The 19,041-nt window shown below is 53.2% G+C and overlaps 4 protein-coding genes across 4 annotated transcripts; 2 read left to right on the top strand and 2 right to left on the bottom strand.

Annotated features, from left to right (window-relative positions):
* Positions 1-465: 465 nt before the first annotated feature.
* LOC112873725 lies at positions 466-2,467 on the bottom strand. The gene is made up of 2 exons (XM_025936751.1): positions 2,399-2,467; positions 466-2,322 (listed from the first exon to the last, which is right to left on the bottom strand). Exons 1-2 carry the CDS (start codon positions 2,465-2,467, stop codon positions 466-468), a joined length of 1,926 nt encoding a protein of 641 aa, XP_025792536.1.
* Positions 2,468-3,490: 1,023 nt separating this feature from the next.
* On the top strand, positions 3,491-5,696 carry LOC112876438. The gene is made up of 5 exons (XM_025940559.1): positions 3,491-3,664; positions 3,786-3,835; positions 3,938-4,043; positions 4,135-4,193; positions 5,473-5,696. Exons 1-5 carry the CDS (start codon positions 3,530-3,532, stop codon positions 5,525-5,527), a joined length of 405 nt encoding a protein of 134 aa, XP_025796344.1. The 5' UTR covers positions 3,491-3,529; the 3' UTR covers positions 5,528-5,696.
* A 1,012-nt stretch (positions 5,697-6,708) lies between these two features.
* Positions 6,709-10,921, bottom strand: LOC112873381 (wall-associated receptor kinase 2-like). The gene is made up of 5 exons (XM_025936347.1): positions 10,836-10,921; positions 10,180-10,740; positions 10,010-10,131; positions 8,815-9,052; positions 6,709-7,549 (listed from the first exon to the last, which is right to left on the bottom strand). Exons 1-5 carry the CDS (start codon positions 10,919-10,921, stop codon positions 6,709-6,711), a joined length of 1,848 nt encoding a protein of 615 aa, XP_025792132.1.
* Positions 10,922-13,162: 2,241 nt separating this feature from the next.
* On the top strand, positions 13,163-16,925 carry LOC112876332 (probable inactive receptor kinase At1g48480). The gene is made up of 2 exons (XM_025940418.1): positions 13,163-14,819; positions 16,000-16,925. The coding sequence occupies exons 1-2, from the start codon at positions 13,421-13,423 to the stop codon at positions 16,617-16,619; spliced, it is 2,019 nt and encodes a 672-aa protein (XP_025796203.1). The 5' UTR covers positions 13,163-13,420; the 3' UTR covers positions 16,620-16,925.
* Positions 16,926-19,041: the final 2,116 nt, after the last annotated feature.

Here is a 19,041-nt window from a genome sequence, read left to right as displayed (position 1 = left end):
TAAACATGATTTTATGGCCAAACATACGAGGAGACGCTAGCTTCTAATCTATCTTTTGCCGAGGGTAGAAAAAGTAAAAAATGCTGAAAAACTAAACAGAAGAACGTGAACTTATGCCCATACACTAACAAGGATCGGAGCAACATGGCACATTCTCTCGACAAAACAATCGTTAAACAGTGTAACACAAAAAAATGACGACACACAGACTCTTCAATAGACAAGTTCGGTCTCCCTGCTAAACACCATGCAAAAGACCTAAGAGGGAAGAACGTCCTTCCAATCCTGCAACAAAATTGTTGGGGTAATATATATACTCTCCTAATCGCCTCTCTTGCTCTTGCTGATACATGCGTACAAGTATAGTAGCAATCACGTACGTACTAAAAGTAAAATGTTGCAGACGAACTCCCAAGGAAATGGAATTGCAGTGCTGCACCCTGAACGTCGTAACCGCCGGTTTGCTCACGAGCAAACGCCATTGGAGACTGGCTGCCCCGGCCTCGCCATCGAGAAGGACGCGTCAAGCCATCCTTCCTTCCTGGCGCGCTCGACGCAGCACCCGAACTGCTTCCCGGCGTCGGGCACGTCGAGCGCGAGGTCCTCGACGCAGTCGGCCACCCTCTCGAAGCCCTTGGTCATCTGGTTCGGCGTGATCAGGCCGCGGCCGTAGCACTCGCTGAGGAGGCCCCACAGGCGCTCGTCCTTGCCCCGCTTCTCGATGATCGCCACCAGCGCCTTCTTCACCACCTCGTGGTGGAAGAAGGGCATGCCGAGATCCTTGATGCGCCGGCACGCCTCCCGGATGTCGCCGCCGCAGTCGTACTCCTGCAGCAGCTTGCTGATCATGTCCTTCACCTCGTCCAGCTCCCAGCCGGCCTTGCCGCTGCCGCCGCCGCCCCAGCACCGCAGGATCCGCTCAGCGGAGAGCTTCGCGCTGAGCAGCGCGCGGGCGTTCCGGAGCGCCAGCATGCCGGTGGAGCCCTCCGACTTGACGCGGCCGGCATCCTCCTCCATCGCCTCCAGATCCGACGGCGCGATCACCTCGTCAACCACCGACCTAGCAAAGAACATGGTCAGGTCCTCGACTATGGCCGGGTTGTCCAGCGCGGCGTCCTCGGCGGCCTCTATCAGGAGGTGGAACCCTGCCACGACGTCGTCCGGCGGCATGCAGAGCGCGGAGAGCAGCACCGAAGCCATCTCCCTCTCGCGGCTCTTCCGGTCCATCGCGGCGTTGATTAGCCTCTGGACGAAGATGGCATTGAAGGATGAGCAGCACGAGTCGTTCTCGGTCTCCAACCTGCTCACTACCTCCATGATGTCGCCGGTCATGAAGTACTCCTTTATGATCGACACGGCCTTCGCCTTGAACTCCCGCACCGACGCTTCGTCGACCTCGCTGGTCTTCTTCGGCTCCGGTGGAAACGGTTTCAGGCCCGAAGCGCAGAGCCAGCCCTCCGACGAAGCCTTATGGATCACCGATTTCAGGAGGCACCTCGCGTTTGGCACGTCGAGCGCCAGATCGTCGACGGAGTCGATCAAACGGTCGAACCCTTTGCCGATCTGGCTCTCGTTGATGACCCCTTCCTCGGACGCCGACTTGAGGAGGTCCAGGATGTGGCCCTCGGCCGCGCCGCCGCGCTCCACGGCGAGGACGAGCGCGCGCTTGACGACGTCATGGTGGAAGAAGGGGATCTTGAGGTCCCTGATGCACCGCAGCGCCTCGCTCCTGTCGCCGGAGCCGAGGTACTCCTCCAGGATGTCGGAAATCCTGGCCTTGGCCTCCTCCACCGTGATGCGCTTGCTCCCGCCCCACCTCTGCAGGACGATCTCGCCGTGGTGCGGCACGGACAGGTAGCCCTTCTCCGCCCTGCGGAGGACCTCCGCTCCCTTGCAGCCGTTGGGCAGGCACGCGCCCTGCTTGGCCAGGAACGCCGGCGGCAGCATGTCGTCGACGATGGCGCGGGCGACGAAGACGCCGAGGATGTCGACGGCGTCGGGCGTGTCGACGGAGAGGTCGTCGCAGGACTCGGTGAGCTCGCAGAAGCCCTTGTAGAGCTGCGGGCGGTCGACGACGTCGCCGTAGAGCGAGGACAGCAGCACGGCGGCCATCTCCTTCTCCCTGTCGTGGCGGTCCATGGCCACGGACACCAGCTTCTTGACGAAGTAGTAGTGGTAGCACGGCACGCGGAGCTCCCGCAGCTCGTTCGCCGTCGCGGCGACGTCGTCGGTGGAGAAGTACTCCTCGACGATCGTGGTGGCCTTCCGCTTGAACTGGAGGAACTCTTCGGAAGAAAGCGTCGGGCTCGGCGGGATCGCGTCCTGCCCAACCGTCCCCTCGGGGTCGTAAAAACGCAGAGGAAATCAAGCATTAACGCGTCGGACGCCGGCGGTTTACCTCGGTGGTGCATTTGAGCGGCGCCTGGTGCTCCGGTGGTGGAACGACGCCGTCGCGGCCGCACTCCATTGCTGCAACTCCAATCTATACCATCCGAGAGAGCTGGGAGGAAGCAGACGTCCCCTGCAATCAGCTGGCGACTGCAGGGGGCTTTCCTGTCACGATCAGTTGGAGAGATTCAGAGCATGGGGAGCGGCGCCGGACTGGAACTTATTCAAACGGTCGCCGAGATGATCGATCGAGAGGCTCCCTTGTTTTTGCCGGGATTATTTCTCCTCTTTGCGACAGCTCTAACTCAGGGAGCGATTGAGAGAGAGCTGTGAGGAGCGAATGCGTCGGACGGGATGGTTTTTATGTGCTAAAGCCTCCCCAGTCAAAGCCAGAAAAAATTGATAAACGCTGTGAAGGTCTCGGCGCGCCACGTCATCGGTGGACCTTGTCACTGAGTGGTGGGCCCCGAAGCGGGAGATCCCGGGCGCAGGCTTCGCGGTGTACCGGGAACCGGTGGACGCAGAGCATGTGCATGTGGGCGCTGGGGAACTGGAGCCGGTGAACCGGGTCGTGGCCCGTAGGACCCGGGCAAGAGGCGAAGAACTTCTTTTTTTATGTCCTACTAGTACTAAACTTAGGAAAATCTCAAAACAAAACCGACGGTCCGGAGTTTTTATGTGCATGCACAGCCGCGCACGTGAGCGGATTTGCGAGGAGTGCGGATAGCTTCGCGATTTCAACGTACTCGATCGAAATTTGCCGCGGATGCCCGTGCTCTCACCGTTTGCGGTGGCGCTGCCTATGTGTCGGACTCGATCGTGCCAGGAATTTCTCGTTCAAGAGCCAAAGTGGCAAACCAAGCAACCAACCGACCGACCAAAGCGAGGAATCGCAAGACCAGTTGATTCCGATTCTCGTTCAGCAGATCCTAGCACGGCCCTTGGATTCCGATTCGTAAATCGCAATCCGTCAATCGGAATCCAAGTGGAGGAGCAGAACTGGGAGGGCCGGAGGAGGAATCATAGGTAGTTGGGCTGAATTCTACGCTGGCCCAAGAGCAATTCACCTTTGCCAATAGCCAGCCCAACGTGGCCTCTCCTTCCTCCGTCACCTGTCACTGTACCGGATCAACCCAGCACCATGTCTTCCCGGCCGCCGACGCATCCGTCCGACCGGAGTCCACGGCGATTGCCCACCGCCTGCTGTCTCCTAGTACTCGCCCTCGCTCTCCTCTTCGCCTCCGCCGCCGCCAAGTCCTCTCGCCGCCCCATCTCCGTACGTATCCCCACGTGACCCTGTCATCTCTCTCCCTCCCTCTCCCCCCCCCCCCCCCACCCGCCTCTTCCAGTTCCAGCTCTTCCTGTATCCGTCTCATCGCTCTTACTTCTTGGTGCAGGACAACGAGATCCGGCAGAAGAAGGAGGCCTGCTACACCGACGTCGAGAAGTACGTGTTACGATGATGCGCTCTGTGCTGGTTTCTGTTTGGTGAGACGCATCTGACGCGATGTTTATGTGTTCTAACGGTTGTCTCTCGGCTGGGCCGCAGCGGGCTATGGGGCTGGGTGTGCAGGTCCTCGCCAACGGAGAAGGAGAACTGCGTGCTGCGCTGCCTCTCCCCGGAGTGCTACAACCTAATATATGGCGGCGACCCGGTGAGTGGGTGGCATGTGGATTTTGGGTTTCAGGAGCTGCTCCTGTGATGGGTGCTTTGATTACTGATTTCTGTTTGGGCATGTTCTCCAGCTCGAGGAAGGGGAGTTGGACTATGTTCGTAGCCAGGAGTACAAGTACTGCATGCACAGGTACGAATTACTGTCGATTACTGAAGCATCTGGATTCTGGAATATGTTTGTTTTGGGTTTTCGGATGTTGAATTGGATCTGCATTGTGTTGAACTGTTGAAGGATCGCATTATGGCGCATTTGTAAAATGAAGGGAGTGATAGTAATTATTATTCCTCCCGTGGTTGGGTAGCTCTCTAAACATATAGAATGACAGGAAGCATAGTTGGTTCCATCCTTCTGTACTCAACTATTATTAGGACTATGCAGACATGCAGTATAGAAACTGTGACGCTGCTGTGTTTGATACAATGATCAAACTCAGACTTAATTCATCTAGAAACTGTGTCGGTAGCTTCACTGATCATGAACGTGTGTTGGTTCCATTGGAATTCTAGTTTTTGCTAGCATATTTTCATATATCAGGTGTACCCTTGGCCACTGAAAAATGGGAATAACACACTAGCCTTTTATTGTTGGTAAAAGAAGGGAATGAAATTATTCATTGCTCCTCCCATGGTTAGATCTCTAAAAATAGCTAAAACTGCATAACTAGGAAGATAGTTGAATTTTGGCCCGTCAATTATTCGTGTTTCTTTCTGCATTTTCTCTGTTTATTGTTTATATGATTATATCATAAAACATTGAGTTGAACATTACTTCCCCAAGGAACTACATATGCTAGTTCAGGTTCTATAGTTCTATTTTATCAGCATACACGGTGTAATTGACTCGTCAAGTTCAGATTCTGTTATTTTTCTTATTTTTTTGAACTAGCAGAGAAGATCTCTTTGGCCTCCATGATCTAATGATTCTCAGACTTCTCTCAGCATCATGGGTGTTTCAACTCTCCAGGAATAATATGCCAGTTATTAGTATTTACACCTATAAATTTCTGCAGATTCCAGAAGATCACTTTAATGTCCTATGATTATTATGTTCCGAGTTATTGAAGTATTATGTAAAGCTTCAGGGAAAGGAAAGAGAAATCACTTTAATTACAAGAAAAACTACATCATCGAGGTCATTCGGATAATTCTCAATGAGAGGATGCTTTGCATAATATAATCACATTTGAGCTCATACGCATTCATTCTGTTCTGTTTTGTTTCTCACCCTATTTTCAAGCATCCTTTTGAAAAATCTAATCTTGGACTATAATGTATCTAAGTTGTAATTGTTATTATCATTGTGTGAATTTCCTGTTCTGTTTAACACTAGATTCTCTGGCCTTGAAGTTGGTTACCTGATCATGTTCCCTCACACCCACATATGTTTTCCATTTGTTATCTCTTTTCAGATCATCCCTTGGAGAAAGCTTGGATGGTGTGAAGGGGTCCTTCAACTATTCATGAAGGGAACAACGGGGAAAAGGTTGTGTTAGTTTGCTGTAAACTTTATTTTTCATGCGTACATGTATTGCTTTATTTAGACCTTGAACCCAACATATATACTGGCTTTCGCTAATTGGTGAATGTGGTAAACAACTTACCAAATATAGCAATAAAGCTAACTTTTCGGCTAGGACCTGGGGGTGATTTGGGTGATGAAGTAGCTTTTGGGCTACTAAGTCAGGATGAGTGGCGATGTGGGGTGGAGGGGCTGCCACAGGGCAACATTGTGGGGTTGCTGTTTGCCACAATTAGTGGTAGACTGTAGTGGTCGGCAGCAGCAGGGTAGGTGGTCACACTGTTGATGGTGGTGTCAGCGGCTGTTGTAGGCAGTAACGGGACAAGATGGTGATCATCAGGAGCTTGAGGACTCAAATGAGGAGACGAAAAGGGTAGGATGTGGTGTACTTAGGATGAAGGAGAGGTGTCCACCACATTCACCCACACAGAGTTCCCTTTTATTGCTGCGATGCGCTCTGACCACCAGGTAGTGTGGTAACCCTGCCTTCCAGTGCTGGCGCCAGTACCTTCTCTTGCGGTTATGCAAGTGACTAGTGCGCAAAGCTTGCTCGTCACTGCCCCCAGCTCGTTGCTACGCATCACCTCTGACCATGCCCCAACCAACACCCACCATATGCCTCTATGCTGGTCCAACAGCCGTCAGGTGGCAATGGCTGCACCCTGAATCTGCTCACAGCTTACCTGATCCGTCCATTGGTCGAATGGTCAGATGCATTCACCAAGGGGAGCAAGGGTGGCACCCTGAATCCATGCACTTCGGTAGGTGGATGCGGGAAGCACACAGGTGCTCCAATTCTACCTTTCTCTAACTTCAGAGTTGCATAATATTATATCTTAAGCTCCTCAAAAATCTCAAGACACCCATGTCTTGTCAAGTTGCGATGGGATGTAGATTTAAAGTACAACTGCAAACATTTGATTATATTGTTGGTAGCACCACGGACACACGCATGAAGTATTACAAAGTTACAATTCCTTAAAATAGTATTATCCAACACTTCAAGCACCAACCAAGCCAATTTGTAAAGACAACCTTACACCTAAGAACCAGGGACGAGGGCGCTGATCACTGAGACTTGACGGCTAACTGAAACCACTGATAGGATACGACATACACTTCCATTTCACTTCAACAGAGGAGAGTACCCAGGACTTTCAGCCCCACTAGCATCTATGGTTAAGCTAACAGGAGGGCTCTCCATAGAAATCACATCAACTATTTGATCGCCGTGCCTACCCTGCCTTTGCTTCCACTCCCTTCTTACCAGTTGAAGGTGCTCTGCCACTTGCTTCATGGTGGGCCTGTCATCCATGTCCTCTTTGAGGCACATTACTGCAATGCTGCCAACCTTTTGAAGAAACTCGATATTCTCAGGGGAAGCTATCTCTTCATCAAACATCTCCCGTGCTTTATCCTCTGAGGCATATGACTTGATGAAGTTTATGATGAGACTCTTATTTCCATCATATCTTGGCTTCTTTCTAGTAATGAGCTCTAGAAGGACAACTCCAAAACTGTAGACATCACTCTTCTCGTCCAGACGACCAGTCTTCATGTACACAGGGTCTATGTAGTTAATATTTCCGATCACAAGTATGGTATGCTTTTTCTCTATGGAAAGTAGCCTGGTCGTCCCAAAGTCAGATACCTTTGGCATGAAGTTCTCATCAAGAAGTATACTGCCTGATTTCACATCTCCATGGAGGATCTTCTGATTGGTAGATGAATGCACGTAGGAAAGAGCTTCAGTCGAATCAACCTCAATATCCAGCCGTGTTGCTAACGAGAGAGAAGTTTTTGTAATGTCCTTAGTTCCATGAAGACCATAGTACGGGCTTCCTTTTGGGGCAAAATCATACACCAACATTGGAACATCCACCTCTAAGCAACATCCTAAGAGCCTAAAGGTATTTCTGTGACTAATTCGAGACTGGATGATCACTTCATTTGCAGACTTCTTTTTTAAAATTATGGAGTTGAAATGGTCTCGAGTTGTGTGTGGTAGAAACATAATATTTAGATTATTATGATATGAAAATGGAGTGTAAATTGTGTTCATATGCACAAGTGAAGAGAAATAGGAGTAAATAGATTAACGAGGTTGAGGTTATTAGGGATCTGTGAAAGCATCTCTCTAATCATTCTGAAAATGGTATCGTGGCTCCTTCGATAACAACGTATTGGACATCACTTATCGGGGATTGCTGAAGATGCTCTAAGATGGAAGAAACAGGCCTTAGCCAACATTTGCAACACTAACCGAGGGAAATTCTAAATACAGAGCCTTACTCTACTCCTGGCCTAAGAACCAGTGGACAGGGCACTGGCCACCGGGAAACCTTATTTTTCGCACTCATTTAATGGATAACTTAAACCACTGGTACGCCAAGATTTCCATTTCGTTTAGGAAAATGGTAATACCCGGGAGTTTCAGGACCAGTAGCATCCATGGTTACACTAAAAGTAGAAGTTTCAGTAGAAATTGCATCAGCTACTTCATCACCTTGCCTCCCTTGCCTTTGTCTCCACTCCCTTCTCACCGACCGAAGGTTCTCTGCCACTTGCTCCGTGCTGGGCCTATCATCCATTTGCTCTCTGAGGCAGTCAATTGCAACGCTGCCAACAATCTGAAGAAACTCAATATTATCAGGGAATGCGATCTCTTTATCCTGCATCGCGTGTGCCTTTTCCTCTGTTGCATATGAATTGATGAAATTTTCCTTGAGGATGTTATATCCATCATACCGTGGCGTCCTTCTAGTAATCAGCTCTAGAAGGACAATCCCATAACTGTACCCATCGCTCTTCTCGTGTAGAAGACCAGTCGTGTACACAGGGTTCGAGTAATCCTTATCCGCTATCACGTAGTTGGTACGCGTTCTCTCCATGGAAAGTGGCGTTGATCTCCCGAAGTCGGGAGACCTTGGGCATCAAGTTCTCATCAAGAAGTATGTTGCCTGATTTCACATCTCCATGGAAGATTTTTGGAGCGACAGATAAATGCATGTAGGCACGAGCTTCAGCAGAGTCAACAGCAATGTCCAACCTTGTTTGCAGTGAAAGAGGTCTTCTTTTGGTGCCATGAAGGACGTCATAGAGGCTTCCATTAGCCGCAAACCAGCATCGGAATTTCCACCTCTAGACATCAACCCAAGAGCTTAACAATATTCTTGTGAATAATCTGAGACTGAATCTTGATTTCATTCGCAAACTCAGTCTTTCTGGATACCTGCTCTCCTTAACTACTGAAATGGCCTTCACCGCAACCGTCTGATTGTTATTGGTGGTTCCCTTGTAGACCTCACCCACGCTGCCTTTGCCAATAACAGTGCTAAAATTTCTTGTGATGTGAGTTAACTCCTGCTTCGTGTAGATCTTTATATTATTGATACTTGCCAATAAGGGTCCACCATTTCTCTCAAATAATACCTGAACCTTTCTCTTCTCATTCAACATAAGAATAAAGGCTGCGTTTGGTTTAGCTTTCTGAACCTGCTTCTGCTTTCAGAAAGCAGAGCTGAACCAAAAGGTTCAGCTTTTCTGCAGCTTGTTTGAAAAAACTGTTTTTCCGTAGTACAAATTTAAAAGCAGGTTGTACCCTGCTTTTGCAGCTTTTTCAAATTTGTGAAAACTACACACCTACTATTGGTCACGTATATACCATTTCAATTCTTTTTTATATATAAGAAAATAAAGATTTTAATATATAGAAAAATAAAAATAAAAAAGAATACAAAAAAGTTAACTCCAAATATTTTCATATATATATAAAAATAAAGATTTAAAGGAAAAAGAATTTGGTCATCACAAAGAAATATTGTATACTGTCAATTTGCATAAAGATAATATATAATTTTTTCACAGTCGACAACTTACAGCAGTTTGAACCAAACGACTTTCAGCTTTTTCACAGCAGGCATCTCACAGCAGCTTTTTCACAGCAGACATGTTTCACAGGTCACGGCTGAACCAAACGCACCCAAAAATTGATAGCGCTATAAGACATGAGATTCCACATATTACTCCTGTCAAAAAAATAATGGCAAAAGTCAATAATAAATTTCTGTACTTAGCTACATCTGCAGGCCCTCTGAATTTAGACAGCTGATACATCCTGGTGGCTACAAAAATATCGCACCACCAACACAGTTCATGGAAGTACTGCAAAAAAAATATTGTACTCGTATTACCTATTGAGATCTTTGCTGCAAGGGAGAAATTGGGATTGCATGCCTGTTGCCGTGGGTTGCCATGGCTGCCTCGTTTGCATTTGCAATCATAAGAGCCCTGTGTGTTGTGACAGACCCCGTAGCATGGATGTAAGCACTCATCGATGTCTGCACGGATGCGGCTCGGGAGTCATGATTGTTTCAATGGAGCCACCCCGTAGCAGTAAAGTTATTTTCTGCATGATGCAGGCTTACCGGTGCCTCCACCGACGATGTAGGCGTGGCCCTCATAGCCCTGGGAGCAGTTGCAGGTGTACCCAGGGCCATTCACAGCATCGACGCAGCTACTATGCTGGCTCTTGCACGCGTACAATGAACTGTTCTTCATGGCGTCGGAACAGTTAAACGCCTATGACCCGTTCGGCCTGATCGCCCAGTCGAGCCACACCGGCATCGTCTGTTTCCTGTCCATCTTCAGGTCGGCGGCGCGGAATTTGTAGCTGCCCCTCTCCACCAGGAAGCCGTAGCTGCATGGGTTGAAATCGTAGATGAGCCGGCGGACGGCCGTGGACTCCATGTCGTCGTCGTCCACGCCGACGGAGTTGTCAGTGAGGTTCGGCGGGATGTCGACCCTGCAGCAGCCAACTCCCGCGCAGCGGCCGTCCCTGACGACCTCTGCTCTCCTGCAGTACGACACGCAGTCCGTGTAGTACTGGTAGGGGTACCCGGCGTCGCTGCTGCTGTCGTGCCGGCTTTGGATGTACGCCGTGACATCGCAGCCGACGACGACGAGCTGGTTGCGCTCGTCCGATATGCGGTACACGCCCTGCGGGTTGAAGAAGACGGGGGCTTCGGATTCCGGGAGGCGCTTGCCGGACCTGTCGTAGCACGTCCAGGCGATCGGCAGCCGCACTCGAGCGCCGGCCGGCACGATGAACAGGTTCAGGACCTCGTAGCCCGTGCCGGCGAGGAACGGGCTGCTGCCGCTGCACGTGATCGCGAAGCCGGGGCGGGACAATTGGCGCCGATGCCGAAAGGGTAGGGGATGGCGACGCCGCCACACGTGGCTTGGCAGCTCGACAGTGCCCAGCCGTTCGCACCATGGACGGACGGCGCAGAGGCAAGCGTGACGATGAGCAGCAGCAGCGCCGCTACGGAGGACACCATTCTTGTGGCTACCATGCTACTCGCTTGGCTTCTGGTTAAGGTCTGTCTGACCAAGTTCCCTTGCTATCGTTTCATGGCTCGCTCCGGGGTAATAAATAGGTGGAACTCTGCCAAGTATCTAAAGCAAGTTTCACTTTTATCTTCCTCTCCACCTTTACTGTGATTTCTTGGGAAGCAGAGGAAAAAATACCAGTGTCGATACCGTTTAGCATCAGCGAGTTGAAATTGGAAGGAGTTGGTGGTTGGAACTTCAGCATGTGATGTCAAACCGCCAAAGAAATATCGTTCGTGCCAATCAAGATTCAGTCTCAGATTAGTCACAAGAACATTGTTACGGCGCGCCCAAATCAGGAAACAGTCAAGATTCAGTCTCCGATTTCAACTCCGAACTGCCCAGGATAATGGCGCAATGTATTTTGAAGGAAGATATCACTGCTACCAATGCGAACGCACACTGGTCCAACATCAGACTAGAAATGCAACCAACGAGTTGCCTCTCCCACGCCGTAAAGGGTTGTGAGAGTTATTAAGCTGAACTCCTTTGTGTTCAGTAACAGTAAGTACCTTTTGTAGTACACCACATGGCTTCTGTAACTACTAATGCTAGATGAAAATGAACTTCGATATTTAACTGTTACTAGACACATTTGCAGCGTTCCACGAAAATATATCTGACGAACTGCTGATTGAACTTCCAGTAGCTCTCACGTGAGATCTCCCAAAAAACTGAGAAACAAGCCAAAAAAAAATTGTTAGCGATATAATAGTGTCACTATATCAGAATCTTAAAATTTACCAGACGTAGAATGGGCACCGTATCAAATTCAGGTAGTTGGTCGAATGGTTGGAGAAAAATATAGTATTTGACCAGAACCGAATGCCAATCTGAACAAGTCTTCGGCGTTCATTGTCAGCGTTCTTTTTTTTCTGGAAAATAATGTTGCCATTGTTCACTGACAATATCGTTTTCGTTGCGTCCTCATCCATGCCGAGGATTGATCAGTCGACAGCACTTTTGGATGGTTAAGGTGGATCTTACCGTGGTTGATCCCATGATCTCAGCGCAATGACTGGCCCATGCATGACCTATTCCTTAGTCGCTAAAGTAGGCCTGATTGGCATTGTTAGGTTTAGGTTCTAGAACATTAACCTATCGAATTGCAAAGCCATGCATTTAACCCTGCTTCAGGAGCATGTATTCTGTGCAGGATACTTATCCTCTCGAACTGCAAAACCTGCTGTATCTGTGCGGCATCTACCCAATTGATAAGGGCCGTCTCCCTCAGCCTATCGGGCCAAGTAGTGGAGTATTGATAACCAGCAGATGCGCAGGCCTTGACGGGCCACAATTGTTCGATGGGCCACAGTTCTGCATTACTGGAGCATCAACCGGCCTGTTTGACTTTGTTATGGACCCAAACACTTCAGCAGGCTTGAACTCAGGAATCTCGATGCTTTTTCTCAAAGCCCATGCTTGCCTAGTTGCACTTGCCTGCTTCGTATCCACCTGGTTCCGCCTCCCAGTCTCCAGCTCAATTCCGCGTACCGAACTGAAAAACTGGCCGGAGTTGTTTTTTTCTTCCGGTGCTTTCGGCTCTCATGGCAGCCTGGTGGTGGAATTGGAAAAACCGTCTACATTCTTACTGTTTTCCCCTAAAAAAAACTCGCTGATTTCAAAACGTACGATTTCGAACTCGCTGGTGAACGTTAGTGACCGTTTTAAGTTCACTAAATTGTGCTTCTGTCGGTTGCAATGGTAACCTTTTGCTAAGGATTTCAACTTGTGCACGGTCCCAAAAGAAACGGTACTCATGTTGTTTGTTGGAGGAACTCGTCAATAAATACTCATGAACTGGATGTCATGCTGGTGCCGGACAGCATGACACCTCGCCTGAACTTTACCTTCCACAGGCGATTTCTTACTGCCAAATGCAGTTAGCAAATGCTCCTCAGATCAATACGGTATAAACTGACAAATCGGCAGGATTAGCAGGTGTAAAAGAATCTGGAGCCTTTTAAATACCTCGCGAAAAAAAGAAGACTTTTGAATGTCCCGGTGGCAGCTCAACTCTTATCTACTGGAGTAACACATGGTTTTCAAAACTGAAATCATGAGGAAATTTATAGTTGCTCCTGTGCGCCCGGTCCCACATCCAGCCTTAAAAGACAGAACACCTGCCAAGTTGCCCTTTTCCTCCCAGAGCAGGATGGAAAGAGGGGAAGGGAGGAATTCTCCAACCAGGCTCCAGTAAGAGCCACCCTGCAGCAGCTATCATTAAAGCAATCAGGCCAGGCATTAAGCCAATCAACCCTCCCAATCCCACCCTTAATCAGCTCGCCCAGCTCCCAAATCTTCCATTATAATCCAAGATTCCCTGCTCACTCTATTTCTACTACTACTAGTACTCCCCCCACAAGCAGTCCCCCCTCCATGATAGTGCTCCCTCCGAGCTAAGGCTCTCCCACCTACCACCCACTCTCCTCCACTGCCCGCCGGCGATGGCCGCAATGCCGGCGCCGGCCGTGGGCTTGGCCGTCCTGGTGCTCTTCGCCGCCGCCCTGCCGGCCCTCCGCGCGGATGACCTCAACTCCGACGCGCAGGCCCTGCAGGCGCTGCGCTCGGCGGTGGGGCGCTCCGCGCTGCCGTCCTGGAACAGCACCACGCCCACGTGCCAGTGGCAGGGCGTGACGTGCGAGAACGGCCGCGTCGTCGAGCTCCGCCTCCCCGGCGCCGGGCTCATGGGCAACCTCCCCTCGGGGGCGCTCGGCAACCTCTCCGCGCTCCGCACGCTCTCCCTCCGCTACAACGCCCTCACGGGGCCCCTCCCCGACGACCTCTCCCGCCTGTCCGAGCTCCGGGCGATCTACTTCCAGCACAACAGCTTCTCCGGCGAGGTCCCGGCGTCGCTGTTCGGGCTCAAGAACCTCGTGAGGCTGGACATCGCGGATAACAAGTTCACCGGCGAGATCTCGCCGGACTTCAACAAGCTGATCCGGCTCGGGACGCTGTACCTCGACGGGAACAGCTTCACCGGCGAGATCCCCAAGCTGGACCTTCCCGCATTGGAGCAGTTCAACGTGTCGTACAACCAGCTCAACGGGTCCATCCCCACCAAGCTCCGGAAGATGCCGAAAGACTCCTTCTTGGGCAACACCGGCCTCTGCGGGGGCCCGCTCGGCCTCTGCCCCGGCGAGACCGCGCCCACGCCGGCCGGATCACCGGATTCCCAGCCAGGTGCCGGCGGCGCTGCTGACATCGGTGGCGGCAAGAAGAAGAAGCTCTCCGGCGGCGCCATCGCCGGCATTGCCATCGGCTGCGTGTTCGGCGTGCTGCTCTTGCTCGCCCTGCTGTTCTTCCTCTGCCGGAAGAAGTCCAGCGCGGCCCGTCCTGCGGCGGCAGTGGAGAAGGGTCGCGACCTCGGCATGGAGCCGTTGGAGGTCGAGCCCAAGGGACAGAACGGCTCAGCAGCCGGCGCGGGCGGCCACAACGGGGCTGCTGCGGCAGTTGCAGTGCCAGCCGCCGCCGCCGCCGCTGCCGCGGCGGCTGCCAAGACCGGCGGTGGGTCGACCGGTTCCAAGAAGCTCATCTTCTTCGGCCCCATGGCGGCGGCCCCGCCGTTCGACCTGGAGGATCTGCTCCGCGCGTCGGCGGAGGTGCTGGGCAAGGGCGCGTTCGGGACGGCGTACAAGGCGGTGATGGAGAACGGGTCGGCCGTGGCGGTGAAGCGGCTCAAGGACGTAGACCTCCCGGAGCCGGAGTTCCGGGAGCGCATCGCGGCCATCGGCGCCGTGCAGCACGAGCTGGTAGTGCCCCTCCGCGCCTACTACTTCAGCAAGGACGAGAAGCTCCTCGTCTACGACTACATGTCCATGGGCAGCCTCTCCGCCCTGCTGCACGGTAAAAATTCCCCCCACCCCCGTCCGCCATTTTTACCGCTCCTCCCTGACGAGTTCGTTACCCCCCGTACTGTCGGTGGGAGGGTTGGGTCGATCATTTCGCCGGGCACAGCCTGGCAATATTCCGTGACAGGTAAAGCAAAGAGAAAAAAAAAGGTCCACGAGCTCGTCCTGCTCGGCACGAACACGAGCCGAGCCAGTCAGCCAGGACGGTTTCTGAAAGCCAAGCCGAACCGACGGCATGGCCGCCGCGGCCTGGTCGGAGCCGCCGCCGCTGGCGTCGCGGGGATGGTTGCGGATTTGCTAGGTGCGGCGTCCCTTTCGCCGGATCGATCCCCTCTTAATTTGGGCCGCATCGTTTGGTCCGGTCTGGCCTGCATTTGTGGCGGCCCTCAATGAATTCGCTGGAACCTACTCACTCTCTGCTCCCATCCATCCATCCCCGATCCGGTCCCCTTCCCCCTCGTGGCGACCGAGCCCCGGCCCCGGGGGCGCCGCTTCTTTCCCGCCATGCTAGGTCGCCAGCCATGGCGGTGTAGTGGTTGCCGCGACGAACGAACTGCGATCCGTTATAGCTAGCATTGGCAGCTAGCCATGAACTGAGCTGGCTCAGAGCTGCCTTGGATGGTTGGATCTAATCTAGTTTAAGGCCCGCCCGACGTGCCAGCCACCACTGGTCCCGGGGTGCCCGAGCTCCCTGGGCCCTGGCCATGACTTGCCTGTTCCTTTGAAGATTTCTGTACGGGGGATGTAGTTGTATACGCAGAGCTCTGAACCGGCAGCAGTGGATTCGTGGCGGCAGTAAAGTTTCAGGGCAAGTTGCGCATGTGAGCCGGCGCCCCGGGTTGCAGGCCGGGTAGGGTAGTTTGCCTGGTCCATGTGACATTTTCCTCGGGATTCCTCTCTCTCCCTTCTCGCGCCAATTATTAGCCTCGCGTAGTACCGATACAGATTTAAAAGAATCATTCAAAAAGTCCGGACCGCTGCCCGGCCGGCCGGCGTGAGGCGTGAAGCCGAAGCAATCGTGCTGTCTCTCTGTACGTGCCTGACGCTGCCCGGCAGTAATTGGCATCGGCCGTGAATTGCGAATTTGCGATTCTTGTTTCTCCTTGTGAATCGGGCGATGTACTGATGACGTGGCTGCGGATCTCGTGGCTTGTTTTCTTCTCTGGTGGTCGCAGGGAACCGGGCCTCCGGGCGGACGCCGCTGGACTGGGAGACGCGGTCGGCGATCGCGCTCGCGGCGGCGCGCGGCGTGGCGCACATCCACTCCACGGGGGCCACGGCGTCGCACGGCAACATCAAGTCCTCCAACGTCCTGCTCACCAAGAACTACGAGGCGCGGGTGTCCGACCACGGCCTGCCCACGCTCGTCGGCCCGTCCTTCTCGCCGACGCGGGTCTCCGGCTACCGCGCCCCGGAGGTCACCGACATCCGCCGCGTCTCGCAGAAGGCCGACGTGTACAGCTTCGGCGTGCTCCTGCTGGAGATGCTCACGGGGAAGGCGCCCACGCACGCCGTCGTCAACGAGGAGGGCCTCGACCTGCCGCGGTGGGTGCAGTCCGTCGTGCGGGAGGAGTGGACGGCCGAGGTGTTCGACCAGGAGCTCCTCAGGTACCAGAACGTCGAGGAGGAGATGGTGCAGCTCCTCCAGCTCGCCATCGACTGCTCCGCGCAGCACCCCGACAGGAGGCCAACCATGGCCGAGGTGGCCACGCGGATCGACGAGATCCGCCGCTCCAGCCTCGGCGACCGGCAGGCGGCCGACAGCGCCGGCGAAGGCGACGAGCCATCACTATAACCGCCATAGCAGCTGCTCCTGATCCACCATACTTGTCAGTCTCAGTGAATGAAAAGTTGGAAATTGCTTAGTTCTTTGCATGGATATTGCTCCCCCCAGGCTACTTTTAATTCATCAGCAACTTGTGCATGTTTTTCTTTTTTCTTTTTCTTTTTTCTTCTTCTTCTTCCTCCTCTTTTTTTTGGCCTTTCTCTCACGGGCTTTGATTCTATTCTATAGCACATGTCACTGTACTCTTTGATTCTTGAAAAGCAACATTTGATGATGCCTTGCCTGTATCTAAGACGAAGACCACTGCCAGCTGTACTTTATTGTCTGCTATTCAAAAATACGCGCGAAATGATTCGTGGTAGCTCGGCTTTCGTTGCCAAGCCTCGCCAGTTGCTTCACATCGACCTTTCTTATCGTGGTTGTTAGGGGGAGGTAATGGTTGTTGGCCTGGCCATTCTCTAGCTTAATTAACCCAGCTCCTTTTCCCGGCCAACAAGATTGCTGCCTGCCGATGAAAGCTCTGCTAATGGCGTCGTGTTCGTAGCCTGTGAAATCCTGCTGGTTTTAGTAGGTTGGAAAGAAGGAGGGAGCGTGATCTTTATCTCGGAGTGTTGTTGAAGTAAAACGACAGAAAGGGACCTCAGATTGTGTGGATTTTTTTTTGACGCATGTCATATATACGAAAGACCGCGTCCTTCTAGAATCACCGGAAACCCCAAGGCTCCATAGACAACTGGCTCGTCGCAGTCCCTTTAGGCTGTCTCCACCGGCCTCCTGTGAACCATCCTGTTCTCTAACATAGAGGATACTGTGCCGCCTGTACCACTCCAGCGGTATCCTTCATCGCGTCTGGTAAAATGGGGCATGAGGTCTCCGTCCCGCACAGAAGGAGGCCACGAGCGCGTCCTCCATCCCGGCGCGGCGGGCAGGGGCAGGGCGCGGAGGGCGGGGGAGGCGCGCAGCGGTGGCGGGCGGTGGAGGAGGAGGCGCGGAGGGCGGGCGGTGGAGGAGGAGGCGCGGAGGGCGGGCGGTGGAGGAGGAGGCGCGCGGCGACGGGCAGGGGAGGCGGCGCGCGGGGGGCAGGGGAGGCGCGCGGCGGCGGGCGGGGGAGGCGCGCGGCGGCGGCGGGCGGGGGAGGAGGAGGCGCGGAGGGCGGGCGGTGGAGGAGGAGGCGCGGAGGACGGGCGGTGGAGGAGGAGGCGCGCGGCGGCGGGGGCAGGGGAGGCGCGCGGCGGCGGGCGGGGGAGGCGCGCGGCGGCGGCGGGCGGGGGAGGAGGAGGCGCGGAGGCGGGCGGTGGAGGAGGAGGCGCGGAGGACGGGCGGTGGAGGAGGAGGCGCGCGGCGGCGGGGGGCAGGGGAGGCGCGCGGCGGCGGGCGGGGGAGGCGCGCGGCGGCGGCGGGCGGGAGAGGAGGAGGCGCGGAGGGCGGGCGGTGGAGGAGGAGGCGCGCGGCGGCGGGCAGGGGAGGCGGCGGCGTGGGGCAGGGGAGGCGCGCGGCGGCGGGCGGGCGAGGCGCGCGGCGGCGGGCGGGGGAGGCGCGCGGCGACGGCGGGCAGGGGAGGAAATGATAAAAAAAAAAGATTGTGGGGTATAGAGGATGGAAATAGAGGACGTTGTTGGAGTAAAATTTGGTATAGAGAATGAAGTTGATATGGAGGATGGAAATAGGGGATGGGATTTGGAGGATATCGCTGGAGATAGCCTTATGGCATCACGCCATAGAGGCTGCGTTACTGCAGAGTATCCGAGTGAGACACGCGAGTTGCGATTCCCAGGAATCGAACCCGGGCCGCACGCTCACCTGGCGAGCAAACCAACTGAGCTGTCGCTCAGTCCTCAGAGATTGTGTTCATCAGCAGGTACCTGTGAAAATGACAGAATTGTCCACTCAGCAGTGTGCCACAACAGCACAGCATGTTGCGCGTGTCTGATTCGTGGCGTATTCAGTGTGCTGCTACCAACAGCAGCATGGAGAGCATTCAAAAATACTGAAAGATTTGAATGCTATCATCAATGGATAACAATATAGTACTCCAGGTAGGTACCAGTGATTTCGTTCACAGCCAGCAGCATTCAGCAGATGCATTGTACATGAAACAAATCTCATTCTGGAATTTGAAACAACTTGATCATGGACAGTGCAAACTGACAATCTGAATCGCTTGATGATTGGTATCACTCAATCATAGGACGCATCTCTCAACCAACAAAAAAGAATACCACCGATTCCCAGTTCCCGTAACCGATTACAGATATCTTGTGTTGCTGTTCTAAAGTTCTATTCAGGGGTTCACACTTGATAGTTGATATGCCACTTGATGTTTTATTTCTGATTTGTTTTTCACATTTCACCAGTGTTGTCTTAGCCGACACCTCGAGTGAATGAACTGGACCAGCGTGCTGTCCTATGTCAAACCAGCTGGCGTACTCGA

This window comes from Panicum hallii, chromosome 9 (assembly GCF_002211085.1).
Source record: "Panicum hallii strain FIL2 chromosome 9, PHallii_v3.1, whole genome shotgun sequence".
In the NCBI taxonomy this organism is placed as follows: domain Eukaryota; kingdom Viridiplantae; phylum Streptophyta; class Magnoliopsida; order Poales; family Poaceae; genus Panicum; species Panicum hallii.
The sequence above is the reverse complement of the archived record's forward strand: the minus strand, read 5'-3'. Positions and strand labels throughout refer to the sequence as shown.